Here is a 25,503-nt window from a genome sequence, read left to right on the forward strand (position 1 = left end):
ACAATATAATTTGGTGATTTTAGGTTTTCAATATTTTTCTTTTGTAAGAAATTGTTTAAAACCAATATTGTTTTGATATTTTATATTTTCAATATTTTTTCTTTTGTAAGAAATTGCTTAAAACCAATGTATTATTACATATAATTATTTTAAAACTTGCTTGATTATTTAATATGCTAAATTGATGAGACATTTTTCAGCAGATACATTACAGTAATAAATTTAGGTCTCAGAAATCTGTTAGAAAACCAGATAATGAACTGCATCACATAATACACATGATATACTTATAAATTAGAATGAAGTTATTTAAATTTTTCTTGAGGTTATCTGTAAATTCCTCACAGAAAAATTGCTCGGTTTGGTTTCATCAGCTTCCTGCTGTGTAACGCTTAAGTCCGTCCGGCTGCACTTCCTGTTTCCACCGTGAGGGGGCAGCAGGACTTCAGACCCCGCTGAGCGCCGGAGGAAGCAAAATCGAAACTCCTCAATGAGTTCACCTTCAGCGGAATAGTTTGTGCCTCTTCTCCGCTCGTCTTTTATTTCACATCGTTCGGCGTCTCGGCACGATGAACGGCTCCCTGCACTCCGCGGCCAACGTGGTGGACATCAAACTGAAGCGAGGACCGGCCGGTAAGCGGACCCAACCGCCGCTGCTAGCGGGTTAGCTCGGTAGCTACGTAGCAGCAAAAGTCAACGCTGTCAAGCCACTCAGTCTCGTTGAGCTAAAGGCTAATTTGCGAATATTACTAACTAAACCTTATTTTATTGTGTATTAACGTGTGTACACGTATTGCTATTAGGTTGTGGAAGCGGCCAGAGCTTTAATTAATGAGTTTACTTTTTTAAAATGGTGATTTATTCGCTTTGACGCTGCGTTAAAAGCTGTAAAAGTAACATTTCCAGTCTGGCCTTTCACGCTGATGCACAGTTTCTCCATTCAAACCTTTATTTAGCTGCAGTGAATGGCTCGTTATGTAACATCCAGGAGAGCTGCAGTTTCTTCCAGCGTTGGAAAGATTCCCCTTGCACTTTGGTCTATTGAGATAAATGTGATGATTGGCTCAGCTGCTCCTGTCCTGGTCAACACTTGGATTTGTGAATGTTGGATTTTTACTAAAACCTCATACCTGTCTGTGTTTTTTTTTTAGGTTTGGGATTCAATATAGTTGGAGGTGTGGACCAGCAGTATGTAATGAATGACAGTGGCATATATGTGTCCAAAATTAAAGAAGATGGAGCTGCAGCGTTGGATGGAAGACTCCAAGAGGGCGACAAGATACTGGCGGTAATAAAGGCTGATGGTTATCAAGGATAACATGTGGGTCTTAGAGCTTAAAAAGTTCAAATTAAACCACATTTGTTTGTACAGAATGTTTAAAATAACCTGACTTGACAAACTGGCAGTGACAGAATTACGTGCAAGATGGGAGAAAAGTAGTAAAATCTAATTTCTAAACGAATGAAATGGCATAAAATACTAAAACAGAATAACAGCTAGTAAGCTCCATTTCTAAATACATCAATATGAATAAATATGACATGTTAAGACCATTTGGTGCAGCCAAAAGCCACTGAAAACATGTGTGTCTTGAGTTTTTCCTGAAAATGTCAATGGAGGAGTCAACATTAAAACAGGCAAAACAGGACAGAAATTTTTACGATCCATTTCTAAATAAATCAATATGAAATACATGACATGTTAGGACCATTAAGAGCAGCCAAAAGCCATTGAAACATATAAATGTTGAGTTTTTCTTGAAATTCTCGATGGAGGAATCAACATTAAAACAGGCAAAACAGGATCTAAACTTGTAAGATCCATCCATTTTTACAAAAATAAATATGAAATAAATATTAAGATGATTAGGAGCAGCTAAAAGCCATTGAAAACATATAAATGTTGAGATTTTCCTGAAAATCTCAATGGAGGAGTCAACATTAGAACAGGCAAAACAGGATCTAAACTTGTAAGATCCATCCTTAAAAATCTAAATATGAAATATTAGGAGTGTTAAGAGCAGGCAAATACTTTAAAAACATGCATGTCTTAACGTTTTACTGGGCAATAATGGTCAGCTTTTACTGATAAGGCTCAATCTCCGTTATCCACCAGCCTCAGTCGTGGAAATTATCATGATGAGATGTTTCATTTAGGTAGATAACTGTTACTATTTATCGCTTTAAAGATAGGCTAAAGATCAGGGGTCTGTACTACAAAGCAGGATGTTACGTTATCGATGTGACTTCAGGTTTCACAGTTTGTCTTTTTTAGGGCTACAACGGCGATTCACTTCTTCACAGGCTGCATCATTGTAGTAACTTATACTGAACATCTAACCTGCTGCAGAGCAAATTATGTACAAAATTACAGATCAGTTATGTTTTCATTTCAGTTCTTTTATTCTTAATCCTGCAGAGCTCTGTTTAAAGATAGTGCTGTGACAGTTTTTAGAGCTGCAATTTCAAAGCCACTTTATTGTTATTCAGACCTTTATATATTGCTATAAAGCACTTAAACTTGCACCTCTTGACTTCATAGGATTTGGAGCAAGTCGGCTTATCAGTTTCAGTTATATTTTTATATCTGTTCTTTATTTTCACCCAAAACCATGTAACCATCTAGCCAAGCAGCGTGAAGAACAAAGCTAAAACTGTTCTACACTTGTAAGAATATTACAGGAAGTCCTCCACAGTTGCATGAAAATCATTTTTTATTACATGATTATTTATTCTTCACATAATTTGTCTTTTTTGTGAGTAGCATGAAAGGACTGCATCTGTAATTTTGCATAATGTAATGTTGCATAATGGTAATTTAGCTAAATGTTAACCTACATCTAAGCATTTTTTACCAAAATTAAAACTTTTCTCTGATCAGGCCTTCTATGTGGCAGTGATATTAAGTCGATAAAACTCATGCTCAGTGGCTTGTCTTCCTGGTTTTAGCTGCAGCAGCTGTATTTCTTTCATTCTGTGTTGTATTTTAGAACTCCTCCTGTTGATTTAGGATTATAGTTTGTTCCTGTGAGAAACATTTCTGTCTATCCTGTCCATGTTTGCAGTTGGTGGTCTGGTGCCAATTCCACCTCTGTTATGTCAAAATGATCAGAGTTACAGTCAGAAACATGTTGGGCCTCATAGTACAGGCCTCTGGAATAGAAAAAAATCTTATGAACTTACATACCTTGCATTGAATTAAGGAGTTTAAACTATTTATCAAGGTACAAAATAATCATAGTATGCAACAATGAAAAAGAAAATTCAATGGTTGGACAAAGAGGCTCCATTACACCGGAGTTTGTTCATGGAACCAGACTTTGTATTTTTGTGGTTCTTCCATTGTGATTTGCATCCAATGCATTTAGGCAAAACTCAAGAAAAGTTTTCTTATTGTTTATGTATCTATCGCTGATATATTTCACTTACATCACATTCATTTTATTGCCCAGGTCTATGTAGAGGAGGGATTTTTTTTTGTTTTTTTGTGTGCGTTATCTGCAGCATCACCATGCTTTTTTATATTATGATTTGGTTCACACTCTGTGCAGACCTAAAACTGCTCACTTTTTTGATAATCCAATAACTTTTTTTTTTTTTTTTTTTTTTAAATGAACAAAAACGGCTACTGTTTCCTTGTTGCAGCTTCTCACTTAATATCCGCTGCTTCTCTTTGCATTGAATTGAAAGCTGCAAATCTTAATCATTTGGAGCATTGATTAAATAAAACGAGCAATTTGACAACTTTACCTGGTATTATCAATAAGTAGACAGCAGGGGTTCTCAAGCTTTTTACTTGTACGTCTTAGTATAGTTTGTTGTACTCAAATAACTACAAAACAATTTAAAAATATGTAGAAAAAAATGCTTGAAAAATATAATAATGTAGAACAGTAAAGGAGTTTTGGGGTTTCTTAAGAAATATAAAAGCGTGACGTTTGAATTAAATAGTAAACAATAAGATATGAGATGTACAGACATGTAGAGTGAAGAAGTTTTTAGGTTAAGATGTTTTCAGACATAATTTTATTATTTTTTTCATTTTTGGGATTTATTTTCTTTCTTTTTTTGCCATTTTGGTATTGCGGCATGTCTGAAATAAAATCAAAAAGGTCTGCATCTGAATTTTACGCATGGCCAGAGCTCCAGAGTGATTCAGTTGGACACATACCAAGATCTGATCTTTGAAAAGCCGTGGCCTCCTGAATAATCGAAAGTAAAACTAATGATTAACTGCAGCCCAGTTTAAGTTAGCACTGTTGATTAGAGGTGATGATGAGGCTTTATTGTTTCATGTGGATGCTGCAGATAAACGGAGTCTTACTGAAGGATCGGACGCACAAAGATACGGTGGAGCTGTTCAGGACGGCAGGGGAGGACGTGGAGCTCAAAGTTCTGAAAAAGGTATTTAGTTTAACTTTAGTACAATTTAACTGAATGGAAAACTGTCTGCAGCTCAGCAAAGCATTAAAGCAGCACCAGAATGTGCAACATAGAAAACAAGTCTTGTTGAAACACACTATCAAAGTATACAGAAATACTTCCATAAGCACAAAAAATACTGTCAGTTATTACATTTGAAATGCTGATTACCCTGTAGCACCTCTCTGTGTTTCTCAAACTGAAATCACAAAGGTGAAAGTGGTGATACAAAACAGAACTGAAACATAAATAATTGCTTTTCCCAGGAGAGGATTTATCAGCGATGGTAAACCACTCAACCCCTGGAGCACTTTGCCTCTGATCAGTGTGTTTAGTTCATGTTTGCTAAACAGTAGGCACTCTACATGAAGTGGCCTTTGCCGTCTGAAATGACACCTCTGGTCTTTTTCTCAGAGGGATAATGTTTTATTTTTATGATGCTGGCAGTGCTGCTTTTCATGCAACTTCAAGGATTAGTCAGGCTGACATCTCCACCAAATATACTCATAAAATTAATTCCGCTCAACACCTAATGCTTCTTCACTGCAGCTGCTTCTGCTTTTAAACTTTGCCATATACGCTGTCTACATAGACAGTGTTTTTTAAATTTTAATTAAAAACAGACATCTTTAAAAGTGTGATAGACTTCTGTTGTTTCAGGGGACATAATGTAAACTGTGCAGCCACCAGCAGCGGAGTTTGTCCAGACTGATGTATCTCATGTAAACTCCACATTTCTTTCTGGGAAGATGATCACAAAACAAACATGACACTGGCTTAATTTAAGCAGTCAACCCCCTTTTGTTGTCATCTTTTACATTATCCTCTATTTTGACTGTGATTGAAAGAATTTAAACCATTATCATTTATGTCCGAGAAGAGGAAAAGAAAACAGTTATGTTTGTGTTTGTACGAAGAGGCAACGAAAATTTCACCAGATGACTTGACCCCTGATCCAATCCAAGTCATTTCATATTTACTATTCTGCCAATACCCAATACTATTTTCTAAAAAAGCCAAAGTTCAAGTATTGTCGATTAGCTGTAGTATCTTTTTGTTCTCTTTCTGTTTTATGTTTATTACTGTAGTGACCAGAGAGGGCAAGCAGCAAGCATTGTGGGGGTTTAGCCTTTCAAGAAGCACCATGACAAAGTCTTCTGTGATGCTTAATGATCTCTGGTCAGCTCATGTGTTCAATCAAGCTGAAATTAACTAGAACAACCGTCTTTGTGGCCCATATCATGTGTTCATGACTTGAAACAGTATAGCCAGCACAGGACAAATGAACATTGTTCTCAACTTGTATCATAAATGAATCAATTGTTAATTGATATTTAGTGGCACAATCAAAGGATTAGGCTTCAGTTTGTGCTAAAACACGTCCCACGACCATTCATATGTAACTATGTTGGTTGCTGATATGTAGAAAATTCTACAGAGGAAGAACAGCTCTGCCAAAAAGTAACACCACGAGCACGTGTGTTAAATTAAGCTACGTTAGCATTTCTATACTCTAGTGCCATATACTGTATACAACACTTGCTTTTTCCAGACCAAAATGCAATCCTTGGTTTGTGAAACTAAAACAAGGTCACCAGCATTTCGAAAAGTCCTTGTTTTGGTACTGTAGCGACGACAGAAGGTGGGGCAGAGAGCACCATGAGGGTTTAAACAGTAAAGGGACACCATGACAAAGTCTTCTGTGGCATGTAATGACATCCAACCAGCACAGATGTGTTAAAACAAGCTGGAATTAACTACGTTTGCGTTTCTGTGTTCCAGTGGCATACTTAACAGCTGCTTTTCCAGACTAGAACGGAGCTCTGGACTTTTTAAACTAAAACAGTCACCAGCGTTTTCAAAAGTATTAGTTTTAGTACTGTAGCAACACAGGTAAGCGGGCAGAGAGCATTGTGAGGGTTTAGCGACTAAAGGAGCACCATGACAAAGGCTTGTGTGGCAATTAATGACCTCTGGCTTGTGTACATTTTAAATGAGGCTGGAAATAACTAGATTAGCAATTTTCCAGCCTACAATGCAACCACAGAGTTTCCAAACTAGAATAGAGTCACCTGCATTTCTAAAAGTCTCTGTTTTAGTGATATTAAAACTCCAGGATAGCGTGGATGCTCAGCGTAAATGTAGCAGAAGCTACGTGTTTTTAAAATGAAGCTGTATCAGTGTGAATGTAGCCAGAAAGACTAAACAGAATATGTGACTTCTCCGTGTTAAAGGCGTGTATTTCTACATAAATGCCGCTTGCAGTGCAGCTTTAATGTTTATTTTTGCTTCCTGTCTTGCAGCCACGTCACATGAACGGACCAACCGGCTCACAACCGGATCACCAGCCTTCCGTGTCTTATCTGGGAATACTGGCAGTGTTGGCGGGAGCTGCCGCGGTCATTGCATTCATTTACAAGCGGCGCAATTAGGAAGCACTTTTAACGATAGCCGACGACGTCTGTATTTTATTTTTAAGAAACGCCAAAGAAGTGAAAAAGAGGGAACAAAGTCTCGAGAATAGACCTTATGTTTTTTGATTAGCTGTCGGTGTCGCTGATGAGTTTCTCTGTGTGTGTTATGTGATTGACAGTAGCTTCTTTGACACCCCTCCTATGCAAAAGGATGCTCTCTTACCACAGTGTCAGTAAGGAGAAGAAGGATGTGCACGTTCCTGCTGCTGGCCTGAGCTCCTCGGGCAGAAACAAACAGCTGCCAGTACACAGAAGTCGCATGTACAAGTCAGACTGACACAAGCTTCAGGGTCCATTTACAAGCTGAAAGACTGTGTTGTGTTCGGCCACTCGTAGGCCCCGCTGTACCTCCGGCGACTGAATGGCAGATCTGTCTGAGGGGCGACGTGAGAGGAGCCCACTGTACTATCGAAAATTCACGCGACTGGAATTGATTTTCATTTTGCACTGTTGCGCAGTCATGGGGAAGAGTGACGTCCAGATGTGCCGCTCAGACTGAGCTGTGGGATCCAAAAAAATGCCTGCGGTGAATGCGACGGACAAGTCGAGTGCCTTTTTCAGCCTATTAAAAGCAATGGAGGGGGTCTTTTAGCTCCTTGTGATCAAAATGAAAATCAACCAAGTACGTCCACAAATTTCTATTTTTTTACCGTCGGCTAAATCTGTAAATACACCAAAACCAACAAGAAGTTTTAACGCTTTTTCAGCCACAAAAACAAATCATCATAATGCGATTTCATCTTCAGAAATGGCTCCATCCTTTCCTTAAACACCTTGTCACTGTAGTTCTTAAGCAAACGTCACTCAAACGGTGGGGGGGAGAAGGTGTGCATTTGTTGGGGACTATTTTCCACTGCGGATTAACACTGAGTATTTCCAGCAGCAGGAAGGTGTATTTTAGTAGTTTTTGGAGCTTTGTGGCACGATACTTGTTAGTAAAATCGCTTTGTTGTTGGTTTTGGTTTCTTTAAAGGATTTATTTAAAGTAACAAAAGTATAGATTGTTACCAGATGTGTCCATGAAAGCAAAACATTCAAAGTACCAACAAGTAGTTTGACTGGAAAGTTTATTTGCAAAATGCCGTCTGGTGACTCAGGGTGAACCATCGATCATTTTAAACAAATCATTCCGTCATTGGCTCATCAGCTGAAGACTAAAACGCTGTGATTTTGCGTCGAGGCCAGTGCTTGTCACACCGCTGCTCCTGCTGAGTGATTTGTCTGTGTGGAATATGTGAAAGAGGTCATCGATTTGTGTGAAGGACCAAAAGCAGCTAAGAAGTGAAATGTTTTTTTTCCTTGTTTTCTTTTTAAATGGCCAAAGAGCAGGTGAAGAGGTGAATTGTGTATGCTGGGTGTTTTTTGTTTTTTTTTTTGCCCACGTCCGTCAGAGCGCATCGATCACGCAAACGACTCTGACTGCACGTGGTTCGTTGTCTGTAAATACATTTCATGTCGCTCTGCTGAGTGGGGTTGTGAATATATGCGGTAAGCCAGGAAAAGTAGATCTGAGGCACTAATAAATTATGCAAATACTGTGTGTTTGACATCCATGCACCTATTAAAATTCATGTTGAATTCACCTGGTTTGGATTCGTGCTTGTGTAAATGCGGCTTTTGGAAATTAACATGAGGGTTCTGCTGATTGAAAGTCCCCCAAATAGAAAAATGATTAATATAAAGATACAAAAAATACCAAAAAATGAAGAAATGGTATAGAAGTTCAAATATAAGAGGTCTTGAATCAGAATTATGAGCCAGTTATTTGATTATGAGGTGTAATCGAAGTATTGTGAGGTGTTAAGTCAGAGTAAGAGGTATTTAATATAAGGTGAGAGGTACTAAGTAAAAAATATTGAGCTTCAACTCGTATATTGGGGTTGAAGCCAAGAAAGTACTTGACCTTCTGGCTGATGATTTAAGGTTTTCCAGAAGAATGTCGAGGTAATTGTTCTTTTTTCTTTATTCCATCTGTGTAAAGCGGCCCCAGAGCATGATACTGCCACCACCATGCTTGGCAGTAGGTTTGGTGTTCTTGGTGTTAAAGACCTCACCTTCTCTACTCCAGACATATTTCTGCTCATGAATAGCTCAGTTTTTGTTTAATCTGACAACCAAATTTTCCTCCAGAAGGTCTTTTTTTGTTCCATGTGATAAGCAGCAAACTTCATTCGAGCCTTAAGATGACGTCTCTGGAGGAAGAGCTTCCTTCAGATCTGCTTTTAGCTGATTCTTGGTTGACTCTTGACCATCCTGACCAAATGTCTCTCCATAGCAGGTAATAAGTTGTGTTTTCTTCCTGATCGGGGCAGTAACTCAACTGTACCATGCAATTTATACTTCTAATTGTTTACAGAGATGGTTTTGGGATGTGTATCTGCTTTGAAATGGATTCAAGTGACTTTCCTGATTTGTGTTTGTGGCTGGGTGCAATGAGTGTATTAAATGGGCTCTATTTAAGATATATTGAAATTGGCTCGGAGGAGTCAGCGGCTGTAGTCAAACGTAAGGACTCACGAGAAGTTAAGAGGCCATGCCACTTCAAAAAATGTGTTTAATACAGTTTTCCACATCACTAACACTGAAAGTTGCTGTATGTATATTTTTGACCCACTATAGCTTATTCCCAGAAGCCCTGCGATATATATATATATATATATATATATATATATATATATATTTATTTATTTATTTATTTTATATATATATATATATATATATATATATATATATATATATGTGTGTATTAACTTGAATTCTTAAAGTTTAGACTCTAGTATACTCACTATCTGATCATTTCAATGTATTATATTGCCAGTTTGACTTAGTAAAGCATAATAAATCTGGTTTTTGACCTACTGTCTCATAATTTTTGACACACGACTGCAAATTTAACACAGTGGCTCATAATTCTGACCCAATACTGGCATAAATGTATGTAAACTTCTGTACACAGCTGTATTTACTAAGTCAAACGCTTGATATGTAATGTTAAAACTGCAAGATGCTGAGCAAATTTTGAGGAATTATCAGTTTTACAATAGAAGACCAAGATTTATCCTAAAATTTAGACTCAGATTTGGACAATTTTAAGAAGTTACATCATGTTTGACTTAATAAATATTATTACTGACATAGAAACAGCACATTTTTGATCTAATATGCAACATTTGTGACTTACTGTCAAAATATTGAGGAATTTTCAAGACTTTCAGTTAAAAATCCTGATGGTACTTTCAAAATAAAAGCAGAATTGCTACCAAAATAAAATGCAAGACCTGTTGTTTTCTTTGTTGCTGTATATATATATATAACTGGATATTCATGTTTTTCTATTAAAATGAGTGCAAAAAATGCACTTTTACAGTCAAATCTATGTGTTTTACGCAAATGGATGTGAAATTAAGGTGCTGAATGTGCACGTTGGGCTGAATTTGGTGTGTTTTGTAACCAACAGTGCTGCTTCTCTCCCACCAGCGGCTCCATCAGCTGTGAGGAAGCCTCGGAGGCAGATATGATGTAATCACAGGGAGGCAGAGCCGGAGAACAGCCGCACCGAGCGGACGGACGCACGGAGCGGACGCATCTCGGCAGCTCGTGGCCACTTTCTGATCCGGGTTTTGGTTCGGAGGAGTCATGTCGGGGAGCTTTGGGCTGGATGGCGGCCAGCAGCTGGAGGAGGAGCGGCACCGGCCGGGGATGCTGCTGGTGAGCCGCCTCCATCAGCTGTAATTACCCACCGTGGCCCAGGAGTCCTCTCCCGCAGCTGCTCCATCATCCTCCGCGTAAAAATGGCCCGCACTCCACCTCCGCCGTCGACATCGGTGCTTCAGAGCAGGAGGCTTCACGTCTCTCCACGTTGTTGTAGGCCCATTTCCCCCTCTTCTTCGCTTCTGGATCACACTTTCGCAAATGATCCGATGTTTTGATTAAATTCGCCTCCCGCCACCATCGATTATTCTTTTTTCCAGGAGATATTTTCCGGTGATGGGCCGCTGCTGCCCGCTCTGCCCTGCCGGGATCTGAGGCTTCTTTCTCTGCCGTGATGCCCCTGCATGTGGCGTCCATCTAAAGCTGGAGTTGTCAAGTTTCTCTGGACGTTTTCCGGGCTTTTACGCGCAGAGCTGTGCGTCCATGTCGTGTGTGCGCCCTGCGGGGGGATGAGCAGCCAGCGAGCCTCCAGCACAAGTCTGCCCGCCCCTGCTGCCGCCGCCGTCCGCCCTGTGGCCCTGTGACTTCCCCGGGGTGTGGAGGTCCGTCCTGGCTGTCCTGCTCAGGTTTAAACCATGGCCAATGAACCTGTCATCCTTAACGTGTACGATATGGTAAGCCACTTTTATTATCCTCGTTTTAGTCACTGTTTCACCAGATTGTGAAGAGAATAAACCCACTTGTTCACTTCACAGCTATTGTCACATGAAAAAACAGTCACTAGTGCATGTCTATATAAATAAATCCACATTATTTCAATATTTTCACCACTTTACTCATCTAAAGCAGCATATTTTTGCATGTAATTTGGTGAAGCTCAGTCACACCTTCCCTCAAAGATTTACTGCAACACTAAATGAAGAAGAAGCTGCCTGTATGTCCAGTGTGTGGCCTTATCTGGTTCTCTGCAGACATGCATAAATGTTGCCTTTATCTAGCTGGACAAGTTCCTGTCTGGTGACATTTTGAGCATAAAAAATGAGAAAGCAGACAGGAAAGATGTGGAAAATCTGCCTTTTTTTAAATGCGAATTTGAGTAATGCCATGCAAATGTCAAGATTAGAGCGTGATTAAGATGTAATTAGGTCAAAAAGTTAGTCAATTATGCAGTTCTGAGTCAAAGATTACGAGCTAGTAGTTCAGAAATTAGCTTTTGCTATGTCAAAAAGGAGATTTATTAAGATTTACTGAGTCAAACATGTGAGTATTTTGTTAAAATTGTCAGATACTGAGTCCAAATTTTAAGATTTTAAGTTAAAAATCTTGATTATCTTTTTCAAAATTAAGAGTTAATAGAATTCAGAGTCATTAAACCAAAAATAATGAAATAAGTTCAAGAGTCAAAATGATTTTTGTGTCATTATTTTTCTCTAATTATGCAGTTTTGAGTCACAAATGGGGAAAATTCCATTTTATAATCCACACAAGGGGCTCCCTCAACCCTTTGACCTCAGTCACTGTTCCTTCAGTTCAAGGGACACAAACACACATTTACACAAACACATTTACACAAACACACGTTTACACAAACACATTTACACAAACACACATTTACACAAACACATTTACACAAACACACGTTTACACAAACAGCAGAACAGAACAACAGTCTTCATTCAGACTCAAACCCACTGACTGGTTCTCACACACTGAACTGCTGAACAGCTTCTGTCTGGATATTCAGCCTCACGTCTCCACAGAATTAATCCACTGACAGCCACATTATCACTCATTAGAAGTAAAATAAACGATTTATAACAAACTATTTTGTATTTCAGCCGAATAAACTAGTGCAGTGTATTAGAGATCATTTGATAACAAGCATGTTTAGTTCAAAATCTTCTTCATGACTTCTTCATAACCTAATTAAAGTGTTACTAGACTGAATATCCTGTTTTAATTTTAATTATTTACATACTTAGAGGGCATAGATTTAATATCAAACCACTTAATCTTTTGCATTTTAGTGAATGTTTATGCACCAATTTGTGCATTTTCGGCATCATTTTATGGTCTAAATGTCTAAGTTAATGTAAAAGAAAACACCAAACGACATAAAATAATAAGAATAATAAGAAAAGGCCTCAGACGAGTTAATACTTTAAGTATTAAAGTGTTACTAGACTGAATTTCCTATTTTTATTTGAATTATTTATGTCCTTTTTATTAATCTTGGGCATAGATTTAGTATCAAACCATTCAATCGTTTGCATTTTAGTGAATTTTTATGCACTAATTTATGGATTTTCTGCATCAATTTATGGTAGAAATGTCTTAAGTACTTACATTTTAAGTACAAAAGTGTTACAAGACTGAATTTCCTTTTTTTATTTGAATTATTTAAACACTTTTTAAGAATCTTGCTCATAGATTTAGCATCAAACCATTCAATCTTTGCATTTTAGTGATTTTTTCATGCACCAATTTGTGCCTTTTCTGTGACATTTGATAGATAAAATGTCTAAGATTAAATGTATAGGATAAATTAGACAGCTGAGTTGATATTTAAAGGAATAAAATGTTTTCTTTTACATGTTTATGTAATTTTTATGTTTGATTTAGCTTCAACCACTTAAATTTTGGTCAATTTTTTTGCTCCAGTTTGTATGATTCTGCATCAATTAACCCTCCTGTTGTCCTCATTTCCGGACACCAAAAAATATTGTTTCCTCGTCTGAAAAAAATCCAAAAATTCAGCAAAGAAATTCCCCAAATTTCTGAAAATTTGCAAAAACTTCAGGAAAAAATTCCAGTAATTCATTAAAAGTTTCCCCTCAAAGTTTTATTTAAATAAAATCCCACAAATTTCGAGAGAAAATTCTTGTAAATATTTTTTTAAAAAAAGATTAAAAATCTTCCAAAAAATCCTAAAAATATCTAAAGTGATTCCATATATATCAATAAAACTTCTAATATTTTCTTTAAGAACATTCACATAAAAATCAACCAAAATCCAGCGAAATTCGCTAAATTCTGGTTGATTTTTTGTGAATGTTCTTAAAGAAACATTTTTTAAACATTTCTTTTTTCCACCAAAAATTTTCAAAAATTCACCAAAAATGTCGAAAATGTGGACATCAGAAGTTTCACCGTGAAAGTATATATTTTATCCACATTTTCAAACTCTAAAACAAGTCAATTTGACCCGCAAGACAACACGAGGGTTAACAGTTGAAATGTCTTTATTTATGCACCAGAAGACAAGAAATTACATAAAATAGTACGAAAAATGAGAGAATCTCCTCAGCTGAGTTGATATCTAAAGTGTCACAAAACTAAATCCCTCCATTTTCTTCAAATATTTCAACAAGTGCTGTGATTTCCAAGCTTTCATAACTTCCTCCACGTTTCGAGAAGAAGAAGGAAGAGAGAGAGGATCAATCCATGTGAAATCAGAGTTGTGATGATTTCACAAAAACAAAAGCTAAAGCTCATTTTTTGATCTGATTTCACTTAAGGGGAAGAATTCTCCTTTCTTCCAGGAAGCTGAGGGGTTTCCTTGTTTGGTTTGAAGCTCCCATCTGTCCCAGAAACACGAGCAGAGGCTGTTGACACAAAGTAATGTGGTGCAAATGCTTTTATTGTATTACTGCAGCCCGGAAACGTGTTCCATTATTAATAGGGGACAGCTGGGCCAGCGCAGGTAGCTCTTAGCATGTTTTCTCAGGGGCGTCGGTGGGGGGAAGTAGGGGACGTTGCATGAATTATCTTCTGGCTCATGGTAAATTTTCCTCCCCTTTGTCCAGAGAGCGTTATTGATTGTAAATCTGTCGAGGTGTTTTGTGCGCGGTGCATGCTGGGAAGCCCCCGAGTGAGAATTTCTTTAAATTAAAGCCACAATAGCTGAGGTTTTCTAAAATGCTCTTAACCTTTATGTAAACACAAAATCCTTACAGAGAATAAGAAATTTCAAGTGTTCAGAAAAAAGCATGCAAAAAATAGGCAAAAATACGCAAAGTAACACTATTGCAGCATAAAATAAACATTAAAAATGACATTTAATACATTAGAAAGACTGTTATTGACATTTTCACATTTATTGGGAGCAATTTCAGTATCTTTATGCTACATATTCTTATATTTTCTTAACTTTTCAAGCGTAACGCTGTTATTTTTCTACGTTTTCGACAACAGTAACAAGTTTCCTTTAGAATTTTTAATGTAGAATTCGATGATTTTGCATAAATTATCCATCATGCCATATCTGTAGAGGTTTGCATCTGTCTCATTACATATATTTATGTTTATTATTGCATTTTAGGTAATTTAATATTCTTCATTAAGCAATTTTGATCATTAGACACTAGAATTTAGTACATTTTGGTGAGTTTTCTGCATCATTTTATGGCAGAAAATGTCATGTAAAAACACACACACACACCAAACAACATAAATAATAATTTGAAAAAGTCCCCGGTTGAGTTGATATTTAAAGCACTAAAGTGTTATAAAACTGAAAATTTTCACACATTTTGGTGAATTTTTATGCACTAATTTTTTCTGCATCAATTATGGTGGAAATGTTTTTATTTAAGTAACAGAAGACACAAATTAACATGAAATAATAATAATAATAATAACTAGAGAAATGTCTTATTTGTACATTGAAAAGCCAAAAAGTACACATTATCATATATAGAATTAAGGTAAAATTTTGTATTTAAACTATGGAAAATACTGTATTTTTATCAGATGGTTATATTTTATATGATTTTTAATAAATAGTTTGTTTTTGATGCATTAGCTACCACAATATTACAACATTTTTTGAATGAATGAATGTTTTATTTCAGACATGAGAAAAAAAGCCACAATATCAAAATATTCAAAAGAACAAAACAAACAAACACAACAAAACAAAGCAAAAAATAATAACCCAACATATCCGATTTTTTCCTAAATGCATTTTTTTTGTTCTAGTGTCTGCTAACCAGCTTCATATTTACTATACAGACACAACATAGTGGCATCAGGAATAAGTGTGTTTCCAAAAATGCCCCAAATTTGTGACTGTTCTTCTGAAAGAAAATAAAATGTAAAGTGCATTCTTATTTAGCAATCTTCTTTTAGTAGTAATCATAGCTTTAATGTTATTACATTGAGGTCAGGCAACAATAAAGCAAAATTATACGAGAAAAAACACAAAAACAACAAAAAAGCTGCTTAAGACAAGCAAGACATTAGACTTAAATCAGTGCAACCTAAAAATAGAGCATAAAAAGTGCAAATACTGACAGACAGCAGCAATATTTGAAACAGTGGGTCGTGTTTAAACAATTTCACAGTTTTCATGGTTTAATATTGTACATTCCTCATATATTAGACTGTATAATCTGCATTATTTATAATCACAGTGCCGTTTATGTTGTTTTTTTCTGTGTCTCCCCGTTTCTCTGCAGTACTGGATCAACGAATACACTTCCAATCTGGGTATTGGAGTCTTCCACTCAGGCATCGAGATTTACGGCCGAGGTAAGACGGAGCTTCTTCCTTTTCGCATCTCTGAAACATCACCAGAGTTCGTGTCGTCGGGTCGAACTCGGACCTGAACGTCTGATTGCCGGCTGCTTTCGTGGACGAAGTGTGGTTTTAAAAATGGAATGTGGAGTTGTGCTCCTAATAACATGACCCTGTTTCTCTGGGTAGAGTCACCACTGAGTCACCGTGTGTGTGTGTGTGTGTGTGTGTGTGTGTGTGTGTGTGTGTGTGTGTGTGTGTGTGTGTGTGTGTGTGTGTGTGTGTGTGTGTGTGTGTGTGAAAATAGAGGCAGAAACCAGCGTGAAACTGGATCACTAGGAATCCATTATGCCCTTCAAACTGGAAATATTGGCTCCACGCGCAGAGAAATATGATGATAGTGAAAGTACGCTCCGTATGAGGGCAACAAATCGCTCCTTTTGTGGAATTTCTGCATAATATCACGAGTTTGCAGCATATTTTTGCATAATGACCCATAACTTTAGTCATATTGAAGTTAATAGAGGGTCCCTGACGGGAGAGAAACCAGAAATCTCACAGTTTTGAAAGCTTTGACTGCAAAATACGGCAAGAAAAGCACCCGAATCCATCTTTTGGACAGAATATCTCCATATTCTTACATTATATGAGTGTGATCATAATAAAAGACTGATGATCAGGCATTTTAAGGATGTTTTTGAAGAAGTTTCACATATTTTAAAGATAAATATGCACCATTTTAGTTACTCTACTACATTACAGTTGTCAATATCACGTTTTCCTCCACAGATCTAGTTACTAGTTTGCTTATGGATTCAAATTTTACTGAAATAACATTAACAAAATGCTGATGGTGTGCAGTGGTAAAATAAACTCATAAAAGAGGTAATATAGCACAGCATTAAGAGTCTGCTCACACAGTCATGTCTCAAAAATGATAATTTGATAATAAAGTAGCACTGACAGGAGCTGTTCTGCTCCATAAAGAGTGTATTTATTACTATTTTAAGTACATTTTGCAGATATTTATACCTTGTACATGTCGCATATTTGGTATTTTTACATCACAGTATTACTCCTTTTGCTTAGTAATATCAGCAATAGTACAACTACTATGCTTAAATCAGTGATAAAAATACAAATCAGCTCTTTTATTTAACCCTTAGATGCGCAAGTGATTGGATCTTACAGTCTTCTGTAAGTGGGTCAAAAATGACCTGGATAAGAATCAATGTGTTTTTATGCCATTTTTGTCACTTTGGTTAAGAATAATAATTCATATTATTGTTTGTATTAAGAACTGGTGTAGAGTTACATCCAAGTCATTTAGAGGCAGAGAGGGATGATTTTCAAGGACAAAAGCCTTCTAAAACTATAACTTTAATACAAAGAGATGAGTTTTTTTCGTTAAATCAAAAACTGGAGAGCAACTTTAAACTAAATCTGCAAAGTAACGAGTAAATACACTTGTTAAATAGATGACGTGATGTAAAAACTACATTATTTCCTTCTGAAATGTAGTAGTAGAGGTATAAAGTAACAGAAATAGGAAAATACCCACGTAAACTGCTAGTTTAGCGCTAAAAAAAATGTGCTTTAAGTGAAAGTCCTTCATCGAAATTAGCACAAAAGTAAAATATAACATTATGTATATAAAATTATATTTTATAATATAATATTATGTCATACAATGTACTTAAAGTATAGAAAAATTACCTCTGTGAGTGTTTTTTAGTAGTCTAAATGTAGTATTTTATCATGTTAGTTGGCTTAACGCCTTTATTTATGTGCTGTTGGAGAATTTAATCTGTCAAAATGAGTCATATTTTACCGATTCCTTCTATTTTTTTTATGTAAAAGGTTAATTTGTAAAGTAACAGGTGAAGGAGTGAAGTAAAAAGTAGACTATTTAGTAAAACGCATCAAAATACAATAGTATTCTAAGTACAGCACATACGTAAATATACTTCTTTATAGCAAAATTCTGGTAAATTTACATATGAAGCATGAATTACTGCTTCATCATATTATTGATCACATTACTTTGTCTACCTACTTCATCTTTGAGTGCTTCTTTCTCCTCTGCAGTACATTTGTTGCTCAGAGCGGCTCCAGTCAGAATGAATGTGAAGTTTAATAGTGAACTATTTAAGCCTGAGCTGCTCCCCTGACGTTCATCACTGTTTTCCATTACACGGCTGTAAACGCAGCACAGAGGCCTGCAATCAGCCTAATGATTTAAGCACGGCGTGTCAGTGATTAATCGCCTGCTTCTGTGTAATTACAGCCTCCAGTCGAAGCGCTAACCTGTGTTTTTTTTCCTGTCCTCTGCAGAATTTGCATACGGCGGCCATCCGTACCCTTTCAGCGGCATCTTTGAAATCAACCCCGGAAATGCTGCCGAACTGGGAGAGACGTTCAAATTCAAGTGAGCCCCGACCCCATTTCTGCAAACAGAGCGCTGCCATGCTGTTATAAGTGCTGCTGATATAACTCTGTGTGTTTTTTTAACAGGGAGGCCATTGTTTTGGGCACCACGGACTTCACAGAGGAGGACATAGATAAAATCATGGAGGAGCTGGGTAAAGAGTTCAAAGGGAACGCCTACCATCTAATGCACAAAAACTGCAACCACTTCTCCTCCTCGCTGTCTGAGGTCAGTCTCGTACGCCGTCGTTCCTCCAGGGTTGAGCTACAGCTATAAATACGCAAGACAAAAAGATCCTGTTACATGGAAGTTTGTACACAGCAGCGTATTTAAAGGGCCACTCCAACAAATTTATTCCTGAAGGTCAGTGAAGGCATCACGGGGAGCTTTCTGAAGTCAGGAAAAATCATCACAGTTGTTCAGCTCGTTCTTCTAGGCAACAAAATGAGCAAAACTGCAGCGTCAGCACACCATTTAGATCCAGGCGGGAACATCTCAACAGCTATTGATTGATTTCCATTACATTTATTACAGTCAGGATGAATCCAGCAGGACAGGAACAAGAACCGACTACTAATATAAACATTAAACAACCGAGGCAAACTTTTTCTTTACACCAAGTTTAAATGAACACAAACATATTTGTAAAATGATTAATTTATATGTAGTCCCTTCCATTTTGACAATAAATGCGACTGTTGCACAGATATAAACACAACAATACAAGTTATAACTGTATCATACTTAACAGAAGATGTATTTGAGTTTTTGCTAATGCTAGCCATGGCTGTGCCCTTTGCATAGAGGTGCAGGACTTCATATTGCAGTGCAGGATCTTGTTTACATTTTTATTTTTATTTGACTTATAACACTGCTTCTTATTTATCTTGTACACTTGATAGCTACAACTGTCAACACTTTTAATCTGTATGTTTCCATTTTACTGTTATGTTTGCGCCAAAACCAAAGTCAAATTCCTCGTATGTGGCAATAAATGATTCTGATCCTGAAAATGAACCCACAGTGAGGAAATATTTAAAACTGCTTGGGGTTCAGAAGGTGAAATGTCTTGCAATTATCGAAACAAAATAACAAAATAATTTCGAGGCCATGACAAGTTGTTTTGATCATAAAGTAAAATACTAGATTGCTCATTGTTCTTTTGTCATTTTGTGTCTCATTTTTGTAATTTTTGTGTTGTTTTTGTTGTTTTTATGTCTGACTTCTGTCATTTGTCTGATGTTTTTGTCGTTTTGTTTCTGGTTTTTGTCATTTTGTGTTTCCTTTTTGTCTCGCTTGTGTTTTTTGTCTTATTTTTGTCATCTTGTGTTTTGCTTTATTTGTTGCTTTGTGTGCCGTTTTTGTTGTTTTGTGTTTTTTTGTCTCGTTTTTGTCGTTTGTCCATTTTTTTGTCGCTTTGTAACTTTTTGTCAAATTTTTGGTGTCTTTTTTTGTTTTATTTCATGTCGTATGTCTCATTTTTGTCATTTTGTGTCTCGTTTTTGTAATATTGCATCTCATTTTTGTAATATTTAGTCTTGTTTTTGTTGTTTTTTGTCTTTTTCTGTCAGATTTTTGTCATTTTGATCATAAAATAAAATACTATATCATTCAGTTCCAGACACCTGTAACTAAATGTTGTGTTCCTTTGTAGACACTCTGTGATCTGGAAGTTGTAATGTGAAAATGATAAACTGAGACAGAATGTTACTGAAATTTAACAGATTTTTCTTAAGACATGTCAGGTTGTTCATGATGGTAGAAGATAATTACTTAAATGTGAACTTTTTTGCACTAACACAAAGGGAAATTTTTGAGTTGTAGTTATTTGTAGGTTATTATGCTCTGATTTTACTGGTCCGGCCCACTTGAGATCAAACTGGGCTGAATGAGGCCCCTGAACTAAAATGAGTTTGACACCCCTGGCCTAAGAGAGGCCTCACCCTAACCCTAACCCAGCTCACATCATTATTTATTCTGCTTTTGTCCAGTTGCTGTGCGGACGGGAAATCCCTCGCTGGGTCAACAGACTGGCCTACTTCAGCTCCTGCATCCCCTTCCTGCAGAGCTGCCTGCCCAAGGAGTGGTTAACGCCGGCCGCCCTGCAGAGCCACATCAGCCTCGGCCTGCACAAAGAAGAGCAGAACGAGTCGAGCGACGAGGACCCTTCGTCGCCGTCCGGAGCCGCCGCCGCCGGCTCGGGCTCCTCCCACAGCTGCCGCCACACCAGAGTGTGAACTGCCCCGACACATGCACTGACCTCTGGGCCTTCCCGCCACCGCTGCTGGCATCAGTAGGCTCGAACAACCACCTGACCTCATACTGTTTGTCCTCTGAGTAAAGAGGCAGGAAAACGAAGAGGAGAGCTGCTGCCAGAGACGTTCAGAGCTGCAGAAACTCGGCTTTTCCTCTCAGACGACGAGATGACAGAGGCAAACTTTCACCTGAGCCATGAAGGGCGGCTCAGACTTTGACCACTTGTAGATCTGAAGTTTGTAGAACGTTATTATTAGTCTTTTTCCACAAACTTTTAAACCTTTGTCAGCCTTGTTCCCTTCCCTGCCTTCAGAGCTGCTTTTGTAGAATAACTTAAGTAGATACCTGATAGTGACATTACCAGGAAAACTGCTAATCTGCTCAATTTCAACAAGTTCTCGTTCAATAACCTCTATGTGGCCTTCAGTTGATATCGTTGGCTCTGCTTTCTTTTTGTGGAACTCTTTTCTTTGTCCATTTTAGAGGGTTGGCAGGTTAAAGATCGTTCACTAAGGTTGCATGTTGAAAGAATTTGACAAAACATCCATCTAAACTGAGACGACTCTAATCATCAAGTATTTCTTCTCCTTTTCCTTTCCTTACTTTCAATCGGGGCTCGTTTTAAACAGCAAACCGGCATAACCAGTTCATAGACGGTTGTAAACAATCAAGGGCAAATACTGTTTGGTTTAAACTGTTCATTCAGCCTCGGGCAGCCCAGTGAACTTCTCAGAGACACAAAGAAAAGTCAAGCTGCTACTCTGACAAACACTGACTTTGTGACCCTCTTTTGTCTACGCTTTTATATCCAAGTGATCTTTATATTATAATGGTGCGATAACTTCCAGGACGTCTAAACACGAGCTGCCATGAGACAGAAGAGCAGAATTCAAAGTTCTCGTTTGAGTTACCGTCGTTCTAAAAGATTTTTTGGGGAAATGCACTTATTTAATTTCTTGACAAGAGATGAGAAGATCAGGTTTAGTGCCGAAACAGTAAATTCGAAGCTATAGCCAGTTAGCCTAGCTTAGCCTAGCTTAGCCTGACTCTGACACCTACCAGCACCTTCACTGTTTAACACGTGATATCATATTTGTTTAATCTGTATGAACACCAAGACGAAAAATGCATTTTATGGAGGATCAAGTTGCAAAGTAGTAGCCAGATCTATTACCACAGTGCTGTGTAAGCCATGGAGAATGGTCTGACTGCACATCATTATAATCCTGCTATAGGGGGTACAATAATGCTCGGGCATGTTTGAATATCTCTTTAAACCAATCACTGTCGTATTGGGTGGTGCCAAGCCCAGGATGCAGTGGTGATGCACCTACAAAATAGAATTGTTTCGGTGGAAGCAAACCGAGCAGACATGCCTTATTTCTTCTAAATCTGTCAATTTCAATGTTTAGGTTGCTGCTCAGAGGCTGTTGTTGTTGTTTCCTGTAGTTAAGGAGATTTGAAAATGGATGCAAGCAGATAGCAGAAGGAGAGGAGAATGCTGCTTAAAATGTATAGCAGTAATGGCCGACTTTCAGCCCATTTTCATAACTCCGTGTACAATCAACTAGAACTCCCTTCATTCTAATGGGAACCTTCATGAACTCAGATGTGTCGAAGGAACTCCTTCTGTTTCTTCCAGTTTGAAACTGAACAATTTAAACTTTTATGGTGGATTTCAGACATTGCGGTACATACGCTTTGTCACTAAATATTTCGCAAAACTGGCTTCACACCTGGCAGACGAACCTCCTAACTTATTTGTAACTTTCATTCCTAACCTGTTCGATGCATCCCTGCTCCTGTTTTTGACACAGTAGTGCTCCATGTGCATTTTCCATTAAATGGATGATAAAAAAAAATGATAAAATTCTTCCAACCACCATTTCCAACAAGGAGTTTGCCCCGTTTCCACATGACTTTGTGTTCGTATGCGAGTCAAATGGAACCAAAACTCCAGGTATTCCCATTGGAGCCTCTGTGATCTCTGTGATTGTTGTTTCTTTCTAGTCTGGTATTTGCCTTGAGTAAATGAAAAACTTCAGAGCAGAACTACATTTCCTTATGTCGAACAGTAAGAGGGGTAGTGTAGATACCAGGTAAAATTGTAGACACTAAACAAAACTGTGCAGAAACGAGCTCTGTGTACAATCAACTCCATTCATTCTTATGGGAATCCCTCTGATCACCAATTCACAAAACTCCTCCTTCTGTTTGTTTCCAGTCTGGAATTTGCCTTAAATATGTTGAAAATTTAGAAGTTTTACAGTGGATTTCACAGAGACTGCACTGTGTGCCAGAAGGAAGTGCTTTTCTTTTCACTGAACACTAGATTAGACCTAAAGTATAAACCCAGTGAGTCGGACTAGTTGTGCAGTAATGGAGACTTCTGGAAGCCAAAAAAATGTCCAGTCTTTGCACTTTCGTTTAATGTAAGCCATATAGAAACATGTTAGATTCCTAAGTGCTTCTGTCGACTACAACTGAACCTGATGTTTTGGTTCTTGAAGACGTTTCACCCGTTATCGAAGAGGCTTTTTCAGCTCTAACTGACTGTGGGGAATTCCAGGTATTTATTCTCACCTCCAAATCACATTACTAACGGCCTATTACTGACTGAAGACTCTGTGCCTTGAGATGTAAATGGTCGTGAAACATTCAGCAAAGGGATCTCAGGACTGCAGTATGAGTACCTGATAAATGGTGTTGTAGATTCTCTTCCCTTTTTTGAGACAACAGTTCCGGTTAAACATAGATGGCTTTCTTCACTCCTATGGAGGGATCTTAGTGCTGCATTGTAAGTACCTGATAAATGGTGTCATAGATTCCCTCGTCTGTTTAGAGATGGCTGTTCCAGTTTAGCATAGTTAGCTTCCTTCACTCCGGGAAAGGGATCTCAGGACTGCTTTATAAGTACCTGATAAGTGGTGTTGTGGATTCTCTTCCTGTTTATAGATGGCTGTTCCAGTTAGACATAGATGGCTTCCTTCTCTCTTGTCTTCTTTGTCCAGAAAGTGGACACCACTGTCGTCAAAAGCATGTCCAGTATCTTTTAGGTGGAAAGTTGACTGCTGAGGAGCTGGATCTCCTTCGTTCTACCATTCGCTAGGTGATTTGGAGACTCCTCATTAGTTGGTTAGAACTGAGAAAGCCTCTTGGATGAGGTAAAGGACCAGAAATATGTCCAGTTGCATTCTATTGAAGCACTTAGGATTACCCAACTGAGACTCAACACAGACAAAAAAGAGTTGTTAGACAGATTTTGTTACCTTCAGGCAGACTTTGGCAGGCTGTTTTACCCCTTTTCCAGTCTTAATGCTAAGCTAAGATAGTCCACTACGTACATAAAAGTGGTAACGATCTCTCATCAAGAATAGATATGAGCATATTTCCCAAAATGTACAACTTTTCAATTAAGACCATAGTTTTATGTTTGATTTCTTTCATGTTTACAGAAAACATTGTGAGGAGATTGTGTCAGACGCTGGGTTTGTTGCAGCTGAAAGATCGGATTTGGAAAAAAGGGAAAATATGATCATATTTAGAATACATGCCGGTAAACAATAACATTATTGACTATTTGAACCTGCTGATTTTATTGGTTCTTTGTTGTTGCTCAAATACAAAGAGGCCACAACTGACTGTAATCTTTGCCCTCCTGCTGTAGTGTATTGATGGACAGCTGCCGTTTCTCAGGAAGGAAATCACACAACTCGTAGTTGTGACTGCCACCTCATTCCTGCTTCATAAATGGGGTCAAAAGTGCAGATTATTCATTATTCTCCATGTTCTTGAATAAGCTATTTCCTTATTTATTTTTTTGACATTTCACAGTGTTTTGTGTTCAGATTTTTGGTATATTTTCAATTTAAGAGGTCGGGCTGTACAGCAGTCAGTGTTACATGCTCAGAAGTCTCTGGCACTTCCTACCGAGCAGACCAGACAGGTATTTTTTTCTATCGCATTGTGTCAACCTAAACCTTGTATTTCCTTTTCCTAACCCGAGACAATTTCAAGAATGATGATAGTACTAGAATAAAGAGATGGAATACAGAGACATGTTTGGTTTCTTCTGTTGTGGGTGGTATATGTGGTAAATATGGTTTTTTTTTTGCATCACAGTGATAAAAGTGCTTTGATCTGTTAGTATATAAAATTGTATCCACAGTGTCGGAGGATTTTCCATTAAATTGGTAAATTTTTGATTTTAGTGTATATGATTAACAAGGAATTGCAGAAGAGTAAAATGCCAAGAGTTCTCTTTTCAAATAAGTTTATTTTTAAACTGTAAAGTGTCCTACTTTGTCCAGACCTCAGTTACAATTCTTTAAAAATCAAAGTCGAGTCATCATTTTTATAGAGCAGATTTAAAAGAACTTATGTTGAGTCAAAAAACTTCCAAAAGAGAAATAAAATTAGAAATGTACCAAACAAGTTTTAAAATTAAGGTATCGAAAACAACACTGGCTTATGCATCACTTATCATTACATTTTTTATTTATTTTTTATTCGGAAATATCCTTTCCAGTTTTGACTTTAGAAATCCAATTTTGCTCGAGCAATACCCTTAAATATTGGTGGCAACAAAAATGTAATATTAAGGTTTAGGAATGTATAGAAAGGTATGATTATTATGCATGTATAACCCTAAAACCTCAATTTTGGTGTTGACTCTAAACTTTTGATATTGGTTAAGCAATGCCCTTAAATATCGGTGACAACAAAAATTTAGTTATTATTATTATTATTATTATT

At 37.4% G+C, this 25,503-nt stretch overlaps 2 protein-coding genes across 2 annotated transcripts; both read left to right on the forward strand.

The window, feature by feature from the left end:
* Positions 1-429: 429 nt before the first annotated feature.
* On the forward strand, positions 430-8,478 carry synj2bp (synaptojanin 2 binding protein). Its single transcript, XM_023286682.3, has 4 exons — positions 430-633; positions 1,152-1,288; positions 4,309-4,404; positions 6,726-8,478. Exons 1-4 carry the CDS (start codon positions 570-572, stop codon positions 6,852-6,854), a joined length of 426 nt encoding a protein of 141 aa, XP_023142450.1. The 5' UTR covers positions 430-569; the 3' UTR covers positions 6,855-8,478.
* A 1,829-nt stretch (positions 8,479-10,307) lies between these two features.
* On the forward strand, positions 10,308-24,805 carry LOC111579402 (deubiquitinase DESI2). Its single transcript, XM_055005780.1, has 5 exons — positions 10,308-11,221; positions 16,007-16,079; positions 18,399-18,492; positions 18,579-18,720; positions 20,484-24,805. The coding sequence occupies exons 1-5, from the start codon at positions 11,183-11,185 to the stop codon at positions 20,727-20,729; spliced, it is 594 nt and encodes a 197-aa protein (XP_054861755.1). The 5' UTR covers positions 10,308-11,182; the 3' UTR covers positions 20,730-24,805.
* Positions 24,806-25,503: the final 698 nt, after the last annotated feature.

The sequence above is a fragment of the Amphiprion ocellaris genome, chromosome 20, assembly GCF_022539595.1.
Source record: "Amphiprion ocellaris isolate individual 3 ecotype Okinawa chromosome 20, ASM2253959v1, whole genome shotgun sequence".
NCBI lineage: Eukaryota > Metazoa > Chordata > Actinopteri > Pomacentridae > Amphiprion > Amphiprion ocellaris.